Here is a 26,105-nt window from a genome sequence, read left to right as displayed (position 1 = left end):
GCATCACAGGTCGATTGAGTCGATTTTTAAACAACACGAGAACAATTTTGATGTGCGTGTTGCATAGCTGCAGGCGATTTTGTGCAGCAGTTTGCATACTTACCATTTTTTAGCCTACAGTTTGTGATTATGTCGTTCATTAATTCTTTATTTTTCTGTAACGAGAATAAAAGCAGAGAGAAAAATTGAATGTTTACTTTTAATTTATCCACCAGCGTGTACATCGAACTCTTACAGTGTAGCAAAAGCGGCTCGAAGGGCAATTTAATTACAAGAAAAGTTTTTGCTGACACAGCGACACAACCTTATTTGCTTCATCTGCTTGGTCGGATGTGCCCTTTCATCAGGCTACTGCAACACAGTAGTGGAAATATAATAACCCCCAATGAGCATATATTTAATTACGACATACAGGAGTCGGTGCTTCTTTTTCCATTTTTTTGTGTAAGCAATACATGAACACATTTCTCTTGCTGAAGGTTGATGTCAATATTTATACCAGGGTCCGGGGTTTTTTTTTAGCCTACAAGCTACACGTACCCAGTAAGCTGAACCCACTGCAGTTGTACTGTTGCTGCTTCAATGAAGTGGTAAATTGATGAGCTAGCAATAAAAAAAAGCTTCCGAGAATGTAACCTCCCATAGCCCGAAATAACCTGACATTCGAATGGGAGCACAAATTCCCCTCCCAGCGGCGCAATGAGCTGATGTCACATAATTCAATCACATTCAGATCCAATCGAAACTCCATCCCACACATGCACACACACACATGTTCTAGCGTCCCGTCCGGGGACGAGATTGATTGCAAGGAATTGTGAAAAATTGATACCAGTGCCACATGTCAGCTGAGCTCTTTTCATGTTGGACGAGTTTACTATTTGCTCGAAATAAGTACCTCGAACGTGTACCGGCCAATGGAGCAGCTCGTGTTGCTCCCCTCCAATGAACATGAGCTGCGACATGTGTAAACAAATGTCAAGCATAAAAGACACCCAATTGGCAAACGATAACTTGTCCCGGAACTGGTCTCCCGTGTACCCGGAGAAAGCTGGGGGACAGAGATCTGCAACATTCGAGCGAGCTGCAATTACACACCGTTTGGAAGTAAACTCATTCTGTGCGCTCATAAATCTACTCCTAATTCGATCAGTCCGAATGCAAGACAGCCAGTCATAAAGATAAGCGACAAACAGGGAAACACTCATCTTTGGCAGCAGCAGCAGAATAGTGGAGCATCATGAGCTTCATGAGGATCGTACATGGTCATGAATAAATCAGCAAGAGTGCCATTCGATCCTAGCGCTGCCACACAGCTAGGACTGTGCAAATATTGTACGAAAATAGAACACTTGACACGGAATGCGGCGAAGGAGGGCGTCCAGTGTATGATGCAAGCAATCAGACGGAACAAAATATAGAATCAATCTGCTGGAAATATCACACTGGCAGAAGGAACAATGACGGGTGTGCGCACCCGTTTTCTGTATGGCTTTACGAACGAACAGATAAGTGATTTTATTCCTAAACCAAAAAGAAAAGAAGGTACGATAAAACACCAAGCAAATGATGAAGGTTCGGGCGATACATATAAATCATTCGCTCTTGTATTTTATATCACATTTCCACTCCATGCCTCCATGCAACTCCATTTCGCATTTTCAATGGTTTCAAGAGCGAAAACCGAGAAGCAACTGCAACCGGGCGCACAGTCTATTCTTAGCGTTTGGGGGAAAAGCAGAAGCACAAACAGTACGGAAGGCATTTTTGCATTCAATCTAGTTCTCGACGGCGAAAACACTCCAGACACATCCAGGGGGAGGGGGGGGGGCGGCACAGTTTACCCGTCGGATTACTTCCACACATTTGAATGGGATGGAAAGCTGTCTTGGCAGGGAGGGGGCGTTTGTGGCACGGGCTGGAGATAAACGCAAAGCAAACGGACAAAACGCCGAAACCGAGTGCATGCTAAAGCGCCCGCGGGAAGAATAATCCATCATCAACTGTTGCCCTGAGAAAGCGACGACTGCCTAAGCAGCCGTGTTGAATGCGTGCGCGTAAATGTTGGCAGTGTATGTGTGTGTACGTGTGTGTAAGGTGAGCTGTTTGATTCTGTGCAAACATGAAATCAAGCTTCTGTTCGAGGATGTTACTTTGAAAACAATCGACATGGCGGGTGGAGTTCTTTCGCCGTTTTCTCCCCGGGATCCCAGGGATGTTGAAATGAATTGAAGCGCTTCGGATGGAAGCACGTAAGAGCGACACTTGGGTTGAATGGGAGCGAGATTAAAATGAAGCAGACGACTACCCCAAGAAGCAGAAGCACATTGGATGGGTTGAATTAAAGGCAGCTATTTGCGAATGCGACAGCAAGCGACTGCTTTCGGTATGCAATCTGTCATGAATTGCTTCAGCAACGCTTTGCCGTGGCTGTTCTCGCTCATTAAGTACAATCAAGACGGAGTGCTTCACACTGGAACAACATTGTTGCGATTTGTGCTTAATTAAGCAATTTTGCTTCAACAGATGTCTTTTTTGTATTGTAGATTGCATACTTTTAGGCTCCATCTTTCCATTGCACCATTAAATAACTCCATAATTTCAGAGATTTTTCATTAAAACATTTTTTTGTGCTATTTTCTATCTTTCTTTCGTTGAGTAGTGTAGAATCTCAAATCACAATCACACTCTGTTTACATCTCCACATCAACGACCAATCAGGGATGCGGCACACGACGTTCCGTTAATCAACGGGCTCACACCGTTCGCTCACCCGTCGAGTTCTGGTATCCTGCTGTGCCAGCACTACTGCTGCTACTAATCTGTTCAGCGTCACTATTTCCCATCGTACCATTAGTAGCTGGATGCTATAAATAGCTTTTACACCCTTCTGGCATCTTACACCGCCGCCCGCGTAGAACTGTTGTCACTACCATTCAACGGCTCCTAACTCAAACGTTGAGGCTGAATGTTCTTCACCAACCATCTATCGCCACTGTTAGCCGAACGTCAGGTTTGGTGCAACCAAAGCCAAAACCACAAAACTGGCCTGCCCGTCCAAAGACCAATGGTCAAGGGCTCTCGGCCATTTTGTGGGTTCGTTTGCCGGTGACGTCAATTTGCGCCTTTTCAACCTGTGAATGGTTCATCCGCAGACAAAACCACAAACAATGTGTGTCGTGGTTGTACGAGAGAGAGAAAGAGACACCCGGGAAAGAGACCCGGGAAGATGAAATGTTACTGCGAAGCCGTTCCAAATTTAACCTCAAGTTTGGTGGAAATGTGGAGAAATTTTTCATTTTCCAATTGGACCGGTACCAAACACCAGGCTGCTCCATTGTGTTCCGATGCTTTGGAGAGTATGACGGTTGTTGGGGATTAAAGTGGTACAGGCACTGTTTCCATGCAATCTAACATAAGCTTAAACACCTCCACACAATTTAAAAGTTCCAAAGACCAGCTTTCAGTATTGTTACGATTTCTCTTGTTTTTAGGCACTTGGAAATTGGAAATGTAAAAGATTATTTCCTCATTTTCCGCGAAAAGAGATATTTTTAATTCAACAATAACTGGAAAGCGTAAGTACTTTACAACTCGAACTGTTTGTCCAGTTTTCCATCGTTCCACGAAGTGGAGCAAATAATATTTAAATCGAAAAGGATTTAAATTTCGCTCGCCCTTTTTGATCATAATATTTCCCGTGAAAGTGAATCGTTATAGCAGTGTTTGTGAACGACTTCTCTCGATTGAAATAACAGCAAAAGTTTCGTCAAACTACGTCATTCGTATAATGATCTTCCTCAGTATCAATCCACTGCTAATGTAGCTACACTAGGTCACAGAGAGAGAGAGAGTGGTAAAAATAATTACATTTCAACGGCGAAACGAGTCCACGCAAAGCACGTAACGACCGTGTGTCGGCACTATTTATGATCGGCCTAATGATGGAACCGGGCGTGAATGCAGCATCCGCGGAGCTCATCCATTAATTGGTATTTATTTACGTTGGCTTTTTGCCTTGACGACGGTGACAACAACATGGAAGGCAATGACGTAGTATCCGCCGGTGAGTGATATCAAAACATTCTTATCAACTACCGCCCCCAAGGGGAACGATGGTGATAGTGAGCTATTTTTAGCCCCCGGGGCTTATTGGCGCTATCTTTAGCGGGAGAAACGGTAATTTGGTTTCATGGAAAAAAGTAGCTTTTGTAAGGGAAAACAAAGTTTTGCAGAAGAATGTGGAGCGTGCGTAGGTAGAAATACTAAGACTATTTATATCGCAAGCGAGCTTTAAATTCCTCACAATAATAACAATTGCAATTTGCAAACAGGAGAAGCATTTTTACTGCTAACTAACGCTAATGATTTCCCTTGAGATGAAATTCTCGCTACATTATGAGCTGAAAGGAAGCCGAAAGTCCTCTTCAATGAAGATTTCATTCAGGTGAAACAAAACCATAATTACCAGAACACGTAATCTGACACCAACGGTCCATTATTAATAGCTGCCAAATCCAACCAAAATAACAAAAATCCCCCAAACCATATACTTTGTTTTGGTGTTTTCTCTCTGTACCGAATGACCCAACAAATTCCACTGCAGCAGCATGATCTCTTCTCCTCTCATTACAACATCACTCCACAGGACATCGTCTCCCCCAAACTCACTAATGGCTGCGCAACCACGCTCGCACACTTACACTTACCTCAAAAATCAGTCTGAAATCTTGCTGCTCCACGCGCAGCAGCTCGCAGGTTGTTTTCGTCACTACCGTACTGTCCCGGGGCAGATCGTGCAGGATGGACTCGCCGAAGGTGGCCCCGACGCCCAAATTACATAGTGTTACTGACAGCTGTAAATGAAACGGGGAACCGAGAAAGAAAAGAACACAGAGGGAGCGTAAGAAAAACGAAGCACAGGTATCGATGTCGGCTGCTTTCTTGAATGGATGACCTACGAGCGGTGAGATCCGATACGATTAGCCCGAAGGGAAAGGCCATCATACACGCAGGGCTCGAAACCAATTATTTCTGGCATACCCTGCCGGGTACAGATTTATGAGACCATCGGGATAGAATTAAAGCAGAACAAGGGTATCGCTTAACAGCGTTGATTATAGGATCATCTGCTTGGGCGAGCAGATACTTTAGGCCGGCCAAAAACACACAACTTCAACTTGACGTTTCAATGTGGACTCTTCTAAACAACGAACAAATCTTCCCAGTAGACCGTTCTAAGATTGTAATTATATATGAAAAACACGATTTTGTAGCTCGAGAAGCATTATATCACGCGTTAAGTTATGCGCATTGCATACTTTCAGGCTGAATTTCAGCCCGCACACAAACTGTATGCAATACATGTAACGAACCCGCCTAAAGTTATGCAAAATTGCCATTAAATGACCTTATTAACACCGGTTTCCACTCATTTCATAGAGGCGTACAACCGCCTGGGAACGACGAAAAGTTGCTCCACACGTTCGTTAGCAAAGTGCCGTTTGTTGCAGCGTCACTTCATGGAAAAGGATTATGGACGTGGCTGCATGTGACGGTTTTCCCAGTGGCTCGTACTCATTTTAACTTGCTCCATGCAAGCAGCACCACCAGAACAACGCAAAATTATGCTTCTTGGTGGGAAGGCAGAGCACACAAAAAAAAACAACAACTTGGTGCCTGTTTCAGAGCCAAGCGGACGGACCAAAAGTGGGGTCGCTCATTTACTCGTTTGAAAACCGTTGGTGACGGTTTTACCGCCGTGATGCTACCAAGTTCTCCCCCTTCTTTTCCGCTACGCTCCGGAGGAACTGTAAATGTTTTGCGTTCATTTAACGACAAACTTAGCTCTGTGCACATTTAAGTGCACCAGCGGGATGCAGCTCTCGGTTGCACCACTGCAAAAAGCCCCTTTTCGTGCGGAAGTCTTATTAGTGCTGCGCAGAGAGTCTCATTCTTTCGCTATTCTTTGCTTTCACTTTCGTAGCAGTGAGCAGAAATGGTGGCAATAATGAAGAGGAATTCATTTCCGTAAAATAGTGTAAAGTATGCGGGATGCTCCGTGGACAAAAAAGTAAAATTAAGAAAATAGTTTGTTCCATTCTTACCGTGTTGGAACTAAATTTACTTAGCTCTTAACGAAGTACATTATCATCTTGGAAAGGTTGATGGTAGGGTGAGCATGATCGTGCATCGTTTGCCAATCTTTACATAGTCTTTATGTTTCAAGAGAGAGTTTTAAAGTATATCATTAAATGTTTTGAAATTGTCTACTCGAGAGTGACTCTATTGAAACTATTGGAAATCAATGAAATGTACAAAAAAACAACCAATCTAATCCAATTTTAACCCTTCTTTATCTCCGTCTAATCGCACACAATACACCGAAAGATCAGAAGTTTTTCAACAATCAATTTTCGTCGCAATTGTTTTACGATTTGCTTTCGTTAGTTGGGAAAACACAATTTGCCGATCCACTACCTACAAGAACAAAATAACACAACCAGTCACCCACTCACCACGAAGGCACGGGATGGAACGAAATTGACAAAGTAATTGTGCACAACACAACCAAATCGACCGACGCTCACAATTGATTTTGGGTTACAGTTGCATTGGGGGTTTTTGTTCTCTGTTGTCTGCTACTACCCGGCATTGTCCCATTGTAAACGTCTGTTTCGTTTGATCCTGCAGGAAATTGCAAAGAAAATGCAAAAATCTAACCAACCCAACCAACACAGCGGTGAGGATGGGTGGAGCGCAAATATAAAACATTTCCAGAACGGTCTCGGATTCAATCGGATTGAAAACTTGCAAAGGCAGAAATGCACTTTTCGTCACCGGCGTTCGGGTGATCGGCGCTGAGCATCGAACGGAACAGATCGACAACAAGGCAGGACGAAACGGCCGCAAATCAATTCAGACTGAAGACTGAACAAATCTATCGGGGCTGTCGGGATTGTTTTTGGGGGCAGGGGCGCCGGGGTTCAACACTCTTGTGCCGACGATTCCCAGCCAAATCCCCGGATAAAATTGATCCCCGCTCTTCGCTGACTTGTATCTCACTCACGGTCGCCCATTCGCTTTGACAGGGTCCCCTTTCAATTCAAGTCTCCCTTTCTCGAACCATGCCCCTTCAAACACACACAAACACAGACCAACCCGCCGTAGGTGTTTGCCCACTTTCCGTGTGGTTTTCCGGCACAATTTGTTCCACTCATCTGTAAAACAATTTCCATTTTCCCTCGCCCTGCGGCAGGCACTCTGCGCGTCGGCATTCCCATCCGCCTCTATCGGTGGCAGCTTCCACTCGGCCCCTTTAGCCAAGGGGGAAGTTTTGCTGCTGCTGGCAGCGAAGCGAGCGAGAACGGGGAACGGTGACGGGCACCAAAATCAATCACATTTTGCCCTTGAAGCGTACCCACTGAATTTCGGGAAAGTTACAACAGATAGCAGGACGAGTTGTCGCCTGGGGGGGGCTCTTTTTTGCTGTGCTGCCTTTCCGTTTGGTGCGCCGCACGTGTACTAGGAGAACTGGTAGTGAAGTGGAATTTACCTTATTACGGCGACGCCGGTTCGATGTGACGCTGTACCGCCGGTGTCGCTTGAGCCACATCCTTGAGGCTTTTGGAAAAGGGGTTTTTTTGTTTCTGCTACTGTCTTGACTTTCGCGACACACCTTTCACGTACAGCTTGAATTGTTATTTTGCGTTTGTGCTTTTCTTGTGCCACTTTTTACCAGTCTTCTTATCACTTTTATCATACGGTCGAGGAAATATTTTGAAAATCATCTGTGAACTACGCTGGAACAAGTTGAAATACGAAGTTGTTTAATGTCGCTTCTCAGCCTTATCAAGCATGGTATACTAAGCATCACAGTAGCGCCCTCTGATGGAATTGTGATGTACTAATAATTGAAGATCTTAATGTGCCCAGCAACACTTTTACGACAATTGAACTGACAATTGATATAGAATATTTTAGCTCAAAAATAGGACCTTTAAAATCGAATTCAACTGTTAATTTTATTCATTTTAAGCTCCTTCTATTTCCTTCTCGAAACTTTCTTAACTCCAAAACCCATCGAAATTCGAGGAAGCCACTTCCAATCGGAACAAAAACTAAAGTGCATCATATTGTACCAATAAAAGAGCCAATCGCTCTTGCCCTTACCCTTACCAAAAATTGTGTCAACTTTGCCCAACAACCAAAACTTCCCACAAAGACCGACACCTTGAACCACACACAGCAAAAGAAGCACGAGTTGCCATTCCAACTCTCAAGTGGTACCAGCACACCATCGGAACGGGCTGCCCAATTCTCTGCTTTGCCACTGTTGTTTGATAAACTTCACCCAAAATAGCAGCAGCAGCATCCCAGCAACCGGGTCCCAGCTGGCACAGTGAGCGACAACAACAACAACAACAACAAGAACACAAAAGACCTTCAGACCATAGCAAAGAGATACCCTGCACGGGGGACAGAAAATCGATACCCGGAGACTTCATCTCCCTTCGCGGACTCCCACAGTGACACAGCCCGCCCCCCCCCCCCCCTGTATTCAGTGTGCAACATATGCGAACACTCGTAAAAATATCGCACCATTGTCACGTACTTTCTGTCCTTCATTCTTTTGCCCAAGCTCTCGTGTTGGTGGCAGTAGTAGTAGTAGTAGTAGTACATCCTTCCACAAGCAGCAACGAAAGCTACGAAAAGCCGGAGAAAATACTTCCGCCCAACCTGTCCGGAAGGAAGCGATACGCGTTGAGGGCGATCAAAAATATCATCTTATCTGACACAAACGTGTGCACATATATCGGTGTACCGTGCAGGAATGCTTAACAATAAGGACATTCCTGGTGTCCCACAAGGCGCGAATGTCGAGTATTTGTTAGGTCCAATCGCGCTTGGTGGTTATATTCGCGGTATCATGTCGGTAAGCAGCTGCTTTTCAGCCTTCGTTCGTTCAGCTGAGCATAAGAATAGAACTCTACGATGAATATGAACCAGGGTACGGTATATCACTGCGGACGTTTTTGTGACATTTTGTAATACATTGTATGTTGAAAAGCGTCTTTGGAAGATGTAGAATTTCAAACATAAACACAACCCAGCTAGAGAAAGTGTATAATATGGTTGATAACACTTCTGTTCAGTTTTGTCTGACAGATTCTACAAGTTATTTTGTAGTTCTTTCCAACAGGACGAACTCATCAAACCCATCCTTGCGCAGCCCCTGAAGCCATTGAACTTGACAATTTTGATGCATCCAAGTTGTGTTTTTGTGTATGCGTGTTCGGCCAGTGTTCCCTTACTTCCAAGATAGCCAACGGCACCAAAGTCGGATGGTCCCGTACGTCCGTCCATCAACCTGTTCACTCCCAGCGGCAGTTATCGTGAAAGGTGAAATTATCGTTAATGCAAAAGTTTCCGGTGCGTTCGGGCAGGTGGGAAAACAAGACCCGACTGACCAACCCTAAGCTAAAAAACACAAAAAATACAACAAAAAAGAAAACAATTTTCCAGCCAACCCTCGACCGGTACGATTGTCGATCGGTTCAAAAACTTCCAACCGTACCGTAAGTTTCGCAAGATCGGTTCGATAACGATTTGAGGGAATGGTTGAAACCGCCGGCACAATATGTCTCTTCCTCCGAGCACAACCAGATGCTCACCGCTTGATGAACGGTGAGGAAAAGTGCGTCCTCCCCCTGCGGACGAAAAACGCTCATTTATGTTCTGCACTTCAAAATCGAGACAAACCGGCATCGTCCTGCTCTTCTACACCTCCGGCGTCGGAAGATAATTTTCCACTCCATCGTTTCGAGGGGGGCACTTTTCTCTCTATCTCTCGTTTCCTTTTATCTGCATTCGCACAACAGATGGGAAAGCAACAAAAAATATGCTGGAAAGTCGCGTTGCTTTTGGGAAGGCTTTCCAGCTCCAGGTTTTCCGCTGTCGTTCCTTTTTATGCTCCTGTCGGCATCCTTATCTTGTATCTTTTCTTTATTTTCCCCCTGCGCACACCGTGAGCCCGCTCGTTAATCTTGCTGAAAGCCAACGATGACGACGCACCGTGCTGCTGGCACCACCATACCATTGCCACCGGGAGGGGGGAGGTAAAGTTGTCAAAAGTTTAAATATTTGTTGTTTTTTATTTCCACTTTTCTTTTCTCTCTGTCTTAAAACACTTTGCTTGCAACAAAACAAAAAAAGGTAGGAGAGGCTGCGCTTCCATTCTTCTCTACTTCGCTCCCAAACAAATGCTTCATCCTTCATTCGCGCTGCCGTAGGGGAAAACAAGCTTTGGAAGAAGTTTTTCTTGCCACTTTATAGCTAAAGGTATGGCCGGGATGCAAGGCCAAGGTGAAGTTGTACAAAGGTTTTTGGGGCGATTTTTGCATACTTGTTGCTAGGTCGTGCGTGGAAATGAAGTTGAAAGGATGGGAGGATTGACTGCGCTGAAAAATCTGATCGAACTAGTTGTGTTAGATGATTTTGTATGATTACTGAATCGTTTTAATAATTATTTGAATGCTCTTTCTTTTCGGGAAACAAAAAGGAAATATATTGCTTAAGCCTTGGGATTAACACTCTGCAAAAGCCTGAATTTATACAATCCGCATTACAAATGCTGCTGAAAATAGCTGCACCTCCACATATTTCAGTCAGTCGGTTCCAGACTTCTTGAGAATGTCTAAATATAGTCGCAAGGTTTGAAATTTGATGAATCCATCGACACTTTGCGATGACGTTGTCGCTATTCCTGTATTCCACAGCAAAGCATGCAACCCACAGCTTCATTCATGATTTTGCACTGATCAATGGCAACGGTTGCCCAAAATACGCTCATCAACTTCCTATTTCCAATCTAATACGATCGTCCCACACGGAGCAAGTGGGACAGAAATAGCGACGTCGTTCGTACGTTTACATCATTTTAATCTCATCCTCAGATCCCAGCAACAGTATGATACAGTACCCAACCATACCCACACCCTGGAGAGCTACTTGGAAAGGAAGACTGCTTCAGGGACACTGGGGCAGAGTGCACAGTAAAGCAGGTAAGATCAAACACCTTTGCCGATGCCGATAGTAATACCGCAGTGCAAAACGAACTCACAAAGGATCGCCCAGCACGACCCACGACGAAGATGAAATGGATTAATTCTGCACCATCCTCCAACGATACCTCCCCTCCCCAATGGAAACGGGGTGGCAAGCAAGTGCGAAGCTCAATATCCCAGAAGGAGCTGCTGTGAAACCTACTGATTAATTCTCACCCGTTACGTTCGGTTGGGAAAACGAGAACCGACGGCGAATCGAGTGAAGCAACAAGCGTAGCCCAGTACCTCTCCCGAGGTCAGTGAAAACGTTGAGACACGCTGACAGTCCAAGCGTCGTTTCGAGCACCAGTCGTGCCGTCACCAGCAGCATGACGACGGCAGCAGACATCAAGATTTTATCGTAAAATACGATCCATCCATCCATTTTGCAGCTTTTTCCCTTGGCCGGTCAAATAGGTGGATAGCTTCAGCGTTGCTCATACGTCCCCCGACAAGGCTGGGCTTCTGCTTGATACTTAGAAAGCAGAGAGTCACTTAGTACCGAATGGTTCCATAAAAAAGCACCCAGGCCGATCTACATAAAATGGCATTATGTCACCGTCAACAGGCGGCACCGTCACCGGGCCGGACATTATATTGATGGGCTTTCCCGTGCCCGGCACGAGTGCTTTCGACCAACCGAGCAGAGCTGTTACTTTCGCTGGGCTCTGCAAGGATCGTAGCGAGGCAGATTATTGTGCTGCAACGGTCAGCCAAAACTCCGGGTGGACTGCTGTGATTATGCAGTGGTTTTGTCATTTGGTGTCCACTCTTCATCTGCCCAACAGTAGGAGTGAATCTTCTGCGTACTGCTGAGTGTGTAATAAGAACGGGATTACCCTGGATAACACAAATTCACATGACGTTTTTAACGATTCAATCAACGGCAGGGAATGCAAAACGTGTGTGTGTATGTGTGTAGGATGGAAAGATGATACGAGTAGACATATTAAAGTCGTTGCCTTTTGCCGTTAGCTCGAAACGTGCACCCTCCTTTAACGAAGCCAGCAAAGCTGCACGGTGCCGATGTGCATGCACTTCACTGAAGTTACTTCACTCGGTAACTTCAATCAGAATCAATCAAGCGCCACAAGTGTAACGCAACCCTAATAAGCGCACAGACACTGATGGGGACGTGCCGGCATTCGGGGTGATCTTTCCACATCCATCTGCGGATGGAGATGGAAAAGCTTCCAAAGCTAGTTGGCAAGGTATTCCCACTCCCACCCGGCGCACTGCTTTCCTTCATGACTGATTAACGGTGTTTGCATTTGGATTGCGCGTCTCTCTTGCTTGCACTCGGAAGCGTATCACGTCACAGCAGGTTAGCTGAAGTGGTGGGAGATTTAAAATATTCTCATCTTTCCAGGAGCCATTTCTTCCGGTGATTCTACGAATTCCATCAATTTACATGGCTGAGATGGAGGCGAGAGTTCTGTTCCCAGTGGGTCAGGTTCATCGTTACCTCAATAAAGTGATTCCTCACTGTCGTCTTTTCTTTGGAAATGAAACGCAAGACCCGCAGTTCCCACTCTAGGTCTCGAGTGTCCAAGCGCGTCTTCATGATTTCCGAAAAATGGAAAACGGCAGGATATTATTTTCCTTCCCGGCAAACCGAAAGACAAAATTGATGGTGTTTATAATGTTCACCCATCCATTACTTTTATGGGAATGGTGTTTTTGTTGCTGTGTTATTGCTGTTGTCCTTCTCTACGCTGCCCTCTGGTCCATTTGCAAAATAGACACTGGCATGCAAGGAAACATTAAAGAGAAATTGAAACCGAACACAAAGCTCGCCGGACTTAGCCTTACCTAGGCGAAAAAGTTAGAACACACAGCCCTTCCCGGAAACCGTCCACCTGGGTGATTATTTTTTTGTAGCTTTCATTGTGTACTTGCTGGTCCGCAGAGAATATCGATAAAACCAGCATACAAAGGCTCTGCTTTCGGGACACAACCCCATGGACAGGGAATGATAATGTAAAGTGGCGCCCTCTGTGTAGCGAGTGCGTCAGTAGGGTCAACTGCCGGTGTGCGTTCTGTGGGGTTGCAAAAAGTGGGGTTAGAACTTGACAGTTTTACAGCATCCGGGCCGGAGTTGTCGGACGGGCTGCTGATGCCAATTTAAGTTGGAAGTACCGAGTGTGCCAGTACCGGGAACGCTGGGAAAGTTTCTACCCCATTTTGTGAGTTATTAGTGGCTTAAAAGTTGCAGTCATAAAGCTCCGGGAACTTCTAGGAAAGGTATGACTATTTCTAGCATAGTGATAGTGTTCATTTACGAGCTTCATATCAGTTTGTCGCTCGAGTTGTTGTTGCAAAAGGGAAGTAGTGTAAATTAATAAGAATTTACTTAGCGTTGTACTAATACTGCTGATACAGGGGGTTTCAGAAGATATGATACCTAACGCATTCTTTTTGAACACTTTGTGACGTTATATCATAATCTTTCACATCACAAATAATGGATGAATGTATCATTTGATGTCCTACAGAGCCCAGAAAGTATGCCAACTTCATCAGATCATATAAAAATCCTTATAAAAATGATGTTTTATTTTGTTAATGTTTATAAATCCCTAAAAAATATGAACTTGAATAAGAAACATCACTCAAAAACCAGGAAAAAAATTAGAAAATCCAATCAATTTAGAACACTAGTCACAAATTTTCCACACCTCGAACTGAACAATTGCACTTTGATACAAACTCTTCGCCTTGTCGAACACAGAATCTCACTCCGGCAGGGCACAAAAACATTAGAGAAAAACACAGAAAACGAATAGTAACATCCGCCAGCTTTTCATCAACACGACCTACGAGAGGCGCACGGAATATTTAGCACGTTTTGTTGTGTCGCCCGCACCTTCCACCATATCATACAAATACAACCAAACCCACAACCGTACGCACACGTGCGCTACAGATAAGCGCCTCCCCCGGAGTACTAGTACCACACTGGGAGAGGAAACCTTCCGCGATAGAAGTAACAGTACGCGGGGGCCACAGATTCAAGTGCGCGCCCTGAGCCTGAAGCTGGTTGAAGAGATGCAGAGGCCAAATGTGGGAAAATTACAACGAGGCTTAGGTTGGTCACTCGATGTCACGCCGCGCTGGTGACAGACAGGATGGCCTGACAGCTACGATTTGCAACGAAAACAGGTTGACGGTGTTTGCTGCTGTACTGGACAATTGGCCTTCACCTTCACTGTTCACGCGCAAGGAGAGAAAAAAAATGTCCCGGCACAGAATCACAATCACATTTAACACGCCAAGCCTAGACACTTTCATTTTTTATTAGCGCCTCATGCTCTGCTCTGTCCAGCTACGCTGTAAAACGGACTGGACGACGACGGAACTTTGATTGCCATGTTGGTGTTGGGAACACGAAAATTCTGGCAGTTTAATCTGGCCAGGTTTTTTCCAATACACTGAACCGTTACTGTACCAGTGTTTGGATGTGTTTTTTTGTCTTCACTTTTGCGTGCCAACCTGTCAACGGGAATTGTCTTCAGGTTTCGTTTACAAATAAATATCTAATCCCATTCGCAAAAACAAGCGCTTCTATATCGGCGTTAGAACGTACACAACGCATACAGTACTGCATCAGACGCAATTTCGAGCTTAGAGCGAAACACCTGAAACAACGCGCGCACGCTAGCCAACGTTACACCGACCGGATCGCACAGTTGACACTGACTAATGGCGTGACGTGACAGTGTCGCGTTATCATTGCCCCCCTCTAAGCTCATGGATCTCCACACCACATGCTCTCGCACGCGTTTCACATCTCGTTCAGGGTGGGTTTTTTACTACTCTCTCCCTTAACACACACATCAACACCTGCGAGAGTTTGTGTGGCGACCTGTAGGTACACCTTATCTAACAGGGCGACACATTAGAGCGGTGCGCTGTTTGTTGTGGTTTTGTGGAGTGTTTGCTGGACCTGCCCGAGAAGCTGAACGGAAGGAAACTGTCACAATCCCGGCTCACGTTGATCTTGTTTCGATCGCTACGCTACGCATTTGCGCACCGTGTTGTGTGTTGCGCAAACATATAGTTTCGCACGTGATTTAAGCGGTTTGGGTAAACGATTACCGCGCAGTAAACGTAGCGTTTGGAAACGCACGAAGAGTGATAAACTTAATCCAGTTTAACAAATTTCCCTCCCCACTGTACCAAACAACTATTAATTACACATCCATTACTTTTCTTTTCACAACATTTTGAATAAGCTTGCCAAAACAGAAACATGGCGCGCGTGAGTGTGCATTATTAATTTGGGTGCTGGAACCCTCTCACACGCGACCCCAAATACCGCTCTCCGGTGCTATTTTTCGACCATAACATCGGACGTATTGCAAACAATGCAAAATTGCAACAAAAGCGGAATGATCGTTGGTGGACGGGCGCGCGTATGCAAATCTCGTACGCGGCCCATTCCCTATTCCACGCCTCCGGGGCCTCAGTATAGTTGGTTAAGCCGCGCAAATGAACGCAACCAAGGCGAGAATTGTGATTCGCGGGGTGACAATTCGGGTGCGCGAGAGCTGCAATCGATTGTTATGTAAATATGGGATGCAAAAGCCTCGGGCTGCGGGTATGGTTTACGATCCGACGCACGAGGCAAGGGAGGATAAGTAATTATAAATTATTCATCGCTTTCGAGAGCAGCGGAAATTGCAGCGCACCAAGGCCGGGCAATTTTGCATCCGGAAAGGTGCTTTGCTGTGCCGGTTGAGGGTCGTACTTGTGTGTGCGGGTAATCTGGTGGTGATGTGGGATGAGGAAATAAGAGAGAGAGCAAATCTCCAGCATGCAGCGAGCGCATACTCTTCCAGCAACGAAACATCGAGATGAATAAGACACGCGAGACGAATGATTTAGATTTACCCACCCGATTATAAAACGCAAACTGCGTCCATCGAACAATGTAAGGCTGAAATGACATCATTCAAATTTAAGCGATTATTTTGTCACAATTTTGTGTTCACAAAATATACAAAAAAAAAAACAGCTCCACCCGATCCGATCAAAAGCATCCAGGCATCATTAATCCCTTCATAATACCTTCATTATGCTGCATTAAACAATGATGGTTTGTGTGTTTTGTTACTGCGCCTTTTTTATATTTTCAAACACAAACTTTTCATCACCGTGGAGCACCGTGGGCCTGTCTGCGTTGGGTGACGCACATGAGATGAGGCTTTTGGGGGCAAAGCGGATGATAACAACAGCAACAAAAAAGTACAAATAACAACATGAAACCCTACACCTACAGGAGGCGAGCGCGGGCGCGCGCGCTACGATACCTTAGCATGGGGTATGGTGACTAAGCTACAGGTATGTAAGCAGATTACATGCCTGCACGAGACAGCGTGGGAGAAATAATAACAAAACACGCAAAAAACGATTACCGAAACGGAGAAGATAGATGGAACAAATGGTAGACGATGATAATGGAGGCAAGATTGGGCGTAGGGAGCTATTGGGAATGGGAATATTCAAGCTTGTGTTTGGTAGTTTGGTCCATCATTTGGACCTATCATTGGTGAAGTTAGACATGAAAGCTTTGCATATTCTGACATTCAACTTTAAGCCCAAAAACTCATCCAAGCAATCCTTGCCTATTGGTCCAAAAGCTTATCATCTATACTCTGAACATTTCTCACAAAATCAAAGGTCTCCAAGGGATCTAAGGGAACTCCTATCAAAAGCCTGGACTTGTTCTGCTCATCGTATATAGAAAGGCCCATTTCCCTTGGGTGCAATTCACAAATTTGTCATCTGTCCAACTTCTGAATCTGACAAAGCCTTTCCGAATCGTTTCCTACTCCCTTCAGCCAAACAGGAACATCTCCCCTGCAGGTACTGCATTCATCCAAACTCAACAAGCTGCTGCATCGTTCCATAACGACGAAAACCCCATCATTTCCAACGCTTCCGGACAGTGCTGGATGATTCCTAGTGCCTCCCAAAATATCATTACTTCGTACTACGCCTGCATTCATTATGAGTTTGCGTAGCTCTTCACAAACTTCACTTCACTGCTCCAATAAACGTGCACTGCGGGTCCGGTTTGTGCTGTGCCAACGGAAACCTCCCCTCCACTGGGTGTCTACTATTCTGGACTATTTTTGGGACGAAATAGTGGGTGCTTCAATGCATACAGAAACGATGCCTTCAAACTCATCGCCCCAAAAAGGGATGCAGTTAAGCATGGATGAACTAAGCAATGCCACATCCGTGGGAAGATTAGTTTCATTTGTGCTTCATTCGGGGATGGGACCTAAACTTCATTCGAAGCTCTTTTTACTGCCCCGTGGACAAAAAGGTCCTTTCTATGACACCTGTGTCCCGATGCACCGCTTCACCTGAATATCACACCATCGAAGGTGCCATGGTGCCATAATGAGGTGTTGACGATGAGCCTTTTTGCGCTTGAATGGTTTCACTCATACAGCTACACCTAGTAAATGCTAAAGCTTCACATTTTGCATCAAATTTGCACTCGATCCGAGATACGGTACCGAGATACAAATCGATTACCTTTTATTTGCTTCCATCTCCATTTTGCTCCTCACTGCCAACTGCACTCTCTGGTTGGGAAAGTTCAGCCTTCGTGACTCGCGTTGGGTGAAAGGCAACTAGGTGCAACTGGTAGCACATATGCACCTGCACCCAGGTTTGCATGCGCTTTCCTGGCAAATACACGAGCCAACAGGTCATCTCTCACACTCTCTCGGGAGGGCAGGCTGTGTGTACCTCGATGTGTGTCTCATAAATACCGATGTCCATCCAGCTTTCGCCGCTTGGACGGTTTTGAATAGAATCAGCCTTTCTATACCTGTGTGATTAAACTCCACTGCTTCCCCTGCCAGAGCTGCATAGGCACACGTACAACATTTGTAGTCTCGATAATAGAATGTCCGTTCGGGCGCTGAAATGATGCAAGGATGTTTTGCAGCACATCCTGACTACACTGAAAGCTGACCGAAGTGCATCATCGTTCGGATGTTGAATGCTGAACTTTATGCTGTGCTTTGCGTGCACCATTCAGCTGGTCAACATTCAACCCGCAATGACATTGCAATGAAAACTGTCTTGCAAGAGTACGAACGTTCGATGCTGTTGTTTGCAGTGGTTGATTCGTAGAAACTGTGCATCGAAAGATGACTTGCTGTACAAACTAATTTGTTGGAATAGGTTGGCAAATACGAGCGTGTTGTTCCGATACTAAGAAAGCGCCAGGCCTTACAAAACACATACGAATCCTACGAAAGCAAGATTGTGCATGGTTTGATAATAGTCTATTAAATTAAGGTTGAATCTAAAGCTATTGTATCGCTTTCTGACCTTGAAGATGTTTTTGAATTCCCGTTTATGCTATCGCTTTCAACCGTTGTAAAAGCGCACCCAGATGCCCATCATTTACGACCACCACCCCGGTCAGGATCTCAGGAAGCAATAAATTACATCCCAACAAACGCCCAACAAACTCCCCAATCAATGGCTTCTCCCGCAGGCGTTGGTGGTTGTTGGCAGATTGGCATATTTCAGCTCGATGATCATTTCCTGGGCCGTCTGGAAGGAGAGGTTGTGCAACGATACCGAACGGAAAGCACAAATATTACATGCATACCAACTCACACCGATAACAAAACGACTGCCAATAAAACAGCAAATCGATGCGCTTGTTATACTAGAAACGCTCTATATCTCAAGTCCTCTTCTTAACGGTCGGTACAACTATCATGTCGTTCTACCTGAACGCTGGTGGTTGTCAGTTCCTTCTGCCCGATCGCGAACAATCAACAAGTATTTGCCCTTGTTTACCGTTTGCGTAATTGGCTTCCTTCAACGGTACCGACATGCCCGTCACATCATCAACCAAGTGTGGTTGTGTGTGTGTGTTGATTCTTAAGACACACACTTCCGTTTTCCGGACCACTCCCGGGGACGCTCAAGAACACATCTAGTGGCTGTCGTTGTGATAAAGCTAATCTTCTTCATTGCCCACTGTTGCGCCCCGTCAACGGGAACCGGAAACGCTACCGGGAACCGCAGCGAGCAAAACGCAACGGGAACCTATAACGCCTTTCCGCCCGGTACCACCAGGCACAAAGGTTCGTTTGATAAATAATTAACGAACCTCTCTCGATCGGGAAAGCCTTCCTGTGCCTTCCGTGGGCTGTCTTTTGCACAGTAGTAGTGCGCCAGCATGCGAAGTGAATGCTCTACGTTCGCATTCACAACGCTGCGCCACCACACTAAAAATGGCAAAACTCCACCCAACTGGTCCACTGGATTATCTCCCAAACGAGCCGTCCCCGCCAAAAAAAACAGGCCGCCAATATCTAACGACCTGGTCGACGCTTTTACGTTCACTAATTAGCAGAAGATTAAGCGGGAAAGTGACGACCTGTCCAAGGGGGAGAGTTCGTTTCGAATTCAGCGAAAGTTCAGTGGATTGACCGATGGTCCTCGGTTTTTGGTCCCCCGGGCCCCAAAAGGCTTTGTGTGACATCAGTGATGGGGATGGGAGAATCGCGGGAAAGCAGGCTGATGAGCCGGCCGAGAGAGCTAATCAAGATCTTTACAGCGTTAATCATCTGCACGCTGCAGGGCAAAGGCCGCCGGAGGCTAAAAGTGAAGCAACATGACGGTGACAGATTTATGTGATTGTCTCCGTATGCCATTTTGGTAGTGATGATTGAAAGATTAGATTGAGATTGTAGATAAAAATGAGTTGAAATTGTGGAATAAGGTCTCAAAACTCAAAATTAAGCGTTGCCAGTTTTTATGTAACTTATCGTTAGAAATAAAAAGTTACATTATTTTGGCAACAATAATGTCTTTTATGCAACACGTTGCAGGATTTCATAATTTGTTGAGGCTACTTACGTTGCCGTATTTGAACGTATTACCTGTAACGAAAAGATAAATAAATTATTATCTTTATTTATCAATAAGGCATTACAATACAACCACTACAAAATTAACCTCAAAATACACTGCGTATCTCTTAACGCGGCCTTAATTGTTACCAAATCACTCTAACACTCATTCAATTATGATCCCATTATCTGAACGCAACATTTACTAAAAACCGGAATGCACTTTTAGTACCTCCCAGAGGGCTCTGGGAGGTTGATAAACCCGTGGGAAATCATCCCTTACGCAAACACAGCTTCAAAATGCATCAATCCACCTTCCCCCTTCACAAAGCGTGCAAAACAATCATCTCGCAGCGCCCATTTGATGCTCACAAACTCGCTCAAACAATTGAACACAAATTTTCTGAAAGTAAAAAGCGCGATAAAGAAAAACCGATTCGCAGCACTCTTTTCCGGCTCATCGAACCGCGGCCGGGGTGAGTAGTTCATGCCAACCCGATACACCGTTTTCCCCTCCCATATATCTTACTGTGCGCACTTGAGTGTCCGTGAACTTTGCGGTCGCTTTCGACGGGGTTTAGAGAAGTGCTGTCAATAAAGACGATAAAAACAACAGCAAGCAAGCTGCAACAACGCACGAAAACGGCGCCATCAAAGCAGTTTCCGCTAATTAGACGGTTTGCACAGACACACACACATAAATAAGACAAAATAGAAGATAATGTAAGTGAAGACAAGAAAACATACGCCCACAGAAGTAATGGTTAAATTATTCCTCTTCACAGCAAAAAGTCCCGGGACGATGCTCTTTGGTTTTTTTGGGGAGGAAATGCGTCGGCAGGTCGTGATCGAAGTGCTGTGGCTGATGCTGCAATAAACCATGCGCAACCGAGTGGTTTATGTTTTTGGTCGTGAGGTCATTGCCGTTGTACGAGCGACGCGTCAACTCACCCACGCGGTACCCTGCCCCCCTCAATCTTGACGTCTCTAATTGGTTTCGACGGCAACACAACCACACATAGACACACACAATTATCGCATCGACGACACTCAACGCGTGACGCTCTGCACAAAATCACAGCAAGCCATGAGCGATGAGAAAATCATAAAACAATCATCATAACCACCCACAAACACGCCAACGACAGTCACTGTACCGTTCGTGTGTGTGTCTGGCTGTGTGTGTGTCTGTGTGGGGGTGTTGAGATTTATGCTCAAAGCTGCAGAAGCACTGTTCTCCATCCGCAACAGCAGAAGAACCACGGATTTAAAATGAAAATAAAACAACAAACGGATCTTCTGTACGACTGGGGACGATCTCACGCCTAATGCTCACACTACAAAGTACAAGCCCACCGGCAGCGATGGCACGACGACAAAGAACCATCCCATCACCGAGAGGCAACTGTCAACAGGGCAGGGCGCTCGCGGGGGTAATCACCTGAATGCACCAGAAGAAACGGGGCGAGTGAGCCTACTGTTTCCCTTTTCTCTTTCTTTCCCGCTTTTCAGACGCGTGCAGACGGGTGGAAAATTTGTTGCAATTTTTCTGCAATCTTCCACACCGGGGGATTGATGCAAAGATGTGCGGGAGGCTGTGGAAATGGAGGCTTTCAGAAAATGATGCATTGAAAAATTATGCTACCTGCTTTTCAGTTTAGCGTTATTCCTTTTTCTTTCTCGTTGTTTGCATGGGCATACTGCTCGACGTTGCGTGCAGAATGGGTCCCTTGATTGTGGCTTTGTTTTCTTTGTAAAGCTTAGATGCTCGACTTGGAATGTTGAAAACACTGTGAGAGCAAAAATTGTTGATAATATCATATAAGTAAGAAGATATCAACTACCAGCGTTCAAAAACGCCATTTGAGTTTTTAAAAGCTTTTTTGGTATACTTTTGCATAACTATTCAGTACAACTTTGATACCTCCAAAACTTATAAGATTAAAACATTCAATTACATAAAGTTGAAAATTGTAATTCATGTTAAAAGAAATACGATTTTTATCATTTGAAATCTTTCCCAATCACACCGCGCGGGCAAACGGTTTTTGTGACAAAACCCCGCGACAAACAAAGCATTTTGATTGCGGAATTGCATCGTGTCGTTTGAAAGGAATGCTTCCCGCGTTGTTCTTAGCAATCGAGACGGGACTAATCGTCAGCAGTCGTTGTTTATTCGTAAACTGTCTCGACCCGTCATTACAGAGCCTGAAACCCGCCGTGACAGTATATACGGTGAGCGGGCAGGCAGCCAGAACTGCATCTATTGTTTGTCTCTACCGCTTGCCGGTGCATTGGGAAGCGAAAATGGTAACCATCGATGGATGAAATGTGCTGCATTGTATGAGCCACTTACGGGCTTTGTCGCAACGAGCTTTGGGACAGACACGAGCGAGACAAAAGTTGAGAAATTGTCGAGCGATGAATGGAACGCCAAAGTGCAGTTGTTTGCAATTTGTAATATGCAATTTGATACAGATTGTGGAAATTTGTGGATGTGCTCAGTTCACTCTTGAATGTCTGGAATTAACACAAAAGGGAACAGTTAGCTATGTTCTGTTGCTACATTAAACAATGCATGCTAAATAGCTGTTGGCTTGGGTAAATTTGAAGAGTTTGATTCGCCTTACAGTATGCAATACGCAGTGCAAAGCCAAGTTAATTAATCTAAATGTCAATATCACCTTATCAAAACATGGTACATGATCAAACAAGTCACCGATATTACAGATGTACAGTGTTGTGCAAATAATATAATTAAATCCTTACAATTAGCTCAATTTAATCTGCGCAAGCAACACACTTCATTATTCAAAAGCTCATTATCTGGGCAGCCTTCCGGTACCGTTCATAAATTCCACACCAAATAACATCATTACCGTCTCAGATTGATGTTGGACAATGCATTACTGTCCATCTTAATCCTTCCCAGCGGCGAAACACACGCGAGCGCCATGAAATTATCCTTTGGTGGACATTTACTCATGTGTTGTCCAAACCAGCTACAAATGCCCTGAAGTACACTTCCCGCCAGCCACCAACCACCAAAACCACCACCATGCTCTTCATTATTGTCACCGAGGCATTTGTACTTGCTTAACTTAAATGAATAAATCGATCGACCAGAGCACGCAACGTCCAAAGCCCTAATGACGGGGAGGGTCGTGTCAGTGTTGTTGTTAGTGCTAGCAGGGACGCTTGTTTTCCTTGGCATGGGACGGTTTTGTGGCGAGTGTCGCGTAGCCACTGCACGTCTGTCAACCGATGCCGGTCATGCATGTAAATGGCAATGCAATTTCCCACTCACAAGAGTCAGTCAATACACACAAACACACACACACATACTCGGCCGTGTCCTGTTGAACACGACCACCATGGAAGTGCGGGAGGGATTCGATGAAAGCCAACAGCACACGATAAAGTGTAAATAAGGGCAGGAATAATGTTGCTTCAACGGTGGCTAACTACGGAAGACACACAAATCCTCATGGGGCATGGTCAAGTTATAGTTCACATGCAGATGCGAATAATGCTCTACGTATAGAATACGTAGAGCCGGAGATAGTAAAACATGGCCATGAAGAAAAGAGAAACTAATCATACTTTCAGTACTATTGTCAACAAATCGCTTTAATAGTATCCATGGCCTTACGATGATGATCCGTTCAATGTCTTAAAATCATCAGGCAGAGAAATGAGGATACTTTAACGGATATTTAAGATTAGCAGTTGCCTTAACTTCAACTATGTAAAGCAACGTTGTTTGTTTTTTAAGTACATTTCCGGTTTAAGTTACACCCCAATGTTCTTCGCTAGATTTGGCGTGGGAGCTAGTGTGCTCGAAATGTTTATTTATTCATATCACCACCTCGTCATAGAAATTTTCCACAGCACCATCTCAATGTTTCTATTTTCCAACCAACAGCTGTGACCGGTATGTTTGATGCACTCAAACAGATACATTTACATAGCTCTACGAAACTGTAGACAGCTCTACGAGTAGATTATGCATGAGCGACCCGAGATGAGATGATTAAAGGATTCTGGTAAACATCGATTGACTGTCGATGATAATTTGGCGAGCAAATAAACCTACCGCTGAATAAATATTGTCGCAGTACTGTGTTTGTGTATTCATAATGATGAAGGGTCGTGATTTAATTAGCACATTTCGGCTAGTGATTTGTGGACACTGAGGTACACAAAAAAACCAGTGGAGTCAATATATTTCAAATTGCGGAAAACCGAGGGCTTTGTTGCCCTTTTGAATTTAAGATAGAAGATGGAGTACATATTACAATTAAGCTTTGACCAACGATGACCAACGACAAAAGCTGTTTAATTACCACACAGTTATCAATCAGCGCAACAAAACGCCTACAGTTATGCAATGTGTATGACTTAATTGGCTTAATTAACATTTATTTGCTTTGTTCATCCTCATTTTTAGAGCGAAATCATAGGATGGCATGCAATCAAACCTCGGGGAAACTGCATAAATAATCTCTTGGGCGTTTAAATAACTTCACAGCAGTAGAACGTAGAAATAACACAGCTAATGTGCCCGCCTGGCACAAATTTCATTCAATTTTATGACCAATCTTTTACAAGCCCCCGCAGTAACTGCCCATTACCACCAACATTGTGTGCAAAGCGCCGACAAAAGGGAACGCATTCGCATTCATACGCGCCAGTTTTGCATTCCATTCTTGCCATTCCATTCCGCTTTAATATCAAATTGAATTAACATTCCGCAATGTAACTTTTTTTTTGTGTGTATTTGTGTGAGCTACCTTCATGAACCCCGGAAGCCAATTTGTACAGCGCCCGAGCAGCGTCTTCTTGCTTCTAATGAGTCGGTGAGGGAGCGGTTCTGTCACAAAAGAGTCGCTTTTATTGGGAACCAAAGCATGGCGTGGCTTTCATCTGCAATCCGGGGATTCTCTAAAGCGACGTTTCCAATGGAACGAGAGCACCATCTACAGCCAGCACTGTCATGTTGTGCCGTTTGTGCGCTTGTTTCGCGATCGAAATTAGACCACTCGCAAATGGTACTTGCGTGTTTCTAATGCGCGATAAGATTGGATCGAGCGAGGAAAGAGGCTCGGAAATTATGAATTATGACCATGGCTCGCGCGAAGCAGCATTCCCGCGAGAAGTTAAGAGCCCCACACTAGAAATGTCGGGCATTGGGAGAGAAGAAAGAAAAATACTGCTCAAAATTAGCAACGGTGTTAAATAATTCATCGCGAAGACGAATTCCAACCTCTCTATCAAAAACACAACCACCCAGGCCGGCACCTTGACCGGCTACACCTCGGTTGACCTTCGGCGGAAGGGCTGCCGCAGACAGTGGGGCAGAAGTACGCAATGGGGCAATAATAAAGCATAACCAGCGCAGGAAAGCAAAGCAAAAAGATGCTCAGCAAACCTCAGGTGAGTGCAACGGCACAGAAGCTTTTTTGTTCGTTGCTCCACGGTACCGCTATGTTTATGAACGTCGTGCCCACCGCCCGAAGTCAGTTTTCGCACGTACATCAGAGAGTAGAGCAAGAAATCACTCGGAAATGCGAGAGTGGGGGAGGGGGGGAGGACTGGGTGCCACAAGCGCTCAAGAATCCAAAGCTCAGGCTTCTTGCTGAAGCCGGTTTAGGTCGTTATCGCAGCGCTGCCATGGACCGTGGCATTGAGAAAGGGCAGGCAACGTTTTTGCACCTTCTACATGCCGGGAATGGAACCCACACACACAAACTTATCGGTTTGCATATTACAGCGCAGTTGTTTTGGAGTCGGCGAAGCGGAAGTGGCTCAACTGAAACAGATGCTGCTGAGCCAGCTGGAGTGAGATCGTAGCGATGTTTGTGGGTTGGGTTGAAGAGGTGGGCGCGATTAATTAGATATAACATAGACGTCAACATTCCGGCTTCAGCTGCGACCACCTCAAACTACAGTTTGTCTCCATAGTCGAGGGACTATGGAAGCTCAAGCTTCCTTCTAATGGGGCTTTGTTGTAGCTGCTGCTGTTTGCGGAAGTGTACACGCACTTGCCCGCGAGTAAAGCCAAACAAATAAGAAAAAGCACATAATCATTCACCGATGCGTC

General features: G+C 45.1%; 1 protein-coding gene across 12 annotated transcripts in view; it reads right to left on the bottom strand.

The window, feature by feature from the left end:
• The window catches only part of LOC120894130 (rap guanine nucleotide exchange factor 4), a 105,969-nt gene that overhangs the window by 29,399 nt on the left and 50,465 nt on the right, over nt 1-26,105 (bottom strand). For 7 of the 12 annotated variants that reach the window (XM_040296515.1, XM_040296520.1, XM_040296516.1 and 4 more), the window contains 2 exons: nt 4,710-4,856; nt 104-155 (listed from right to left, as the gene is read on the bottom strand). In XM_040296515.1, the coding sequence (XP_040152449.1) occupies nt 104-155; nt 4,710-4,856 (199 nt within the window). Of the gene's footprint in view, nt 1-103; nt 156-4,709; nt 4,857-7,555; nt 7,803-14,691; nt 14,807-20,009; nt 20,033-26,105 lie in introns of those variants that run through there. The other 5 variants (XM_040296522.1, XM_040296521.1, XM_040296523.1 and 2 more) reach the window with 5 other exon arrangements.

Source organism: Anopheles arabiensis, chromosome 2 (genome assembly GCF_016920715.1).
Source record: "Anopheles arabiensis isolate DONGOLA chromosome 2, AaraD3, whole genome shotgun sequence".
Taxonomy (NCBI): domain Eukaryota; kingdom Metazoa; phylum Arthropoda; class Insecta; order Diptera; family Culicidae; genus Anopheles; species Anopheles arabiensis.
The sequence above is the reverse complement of the archived record's forward strand: the minus strand, read 5'-3'. Positions and strand labels throughout refer to the sequence as shown.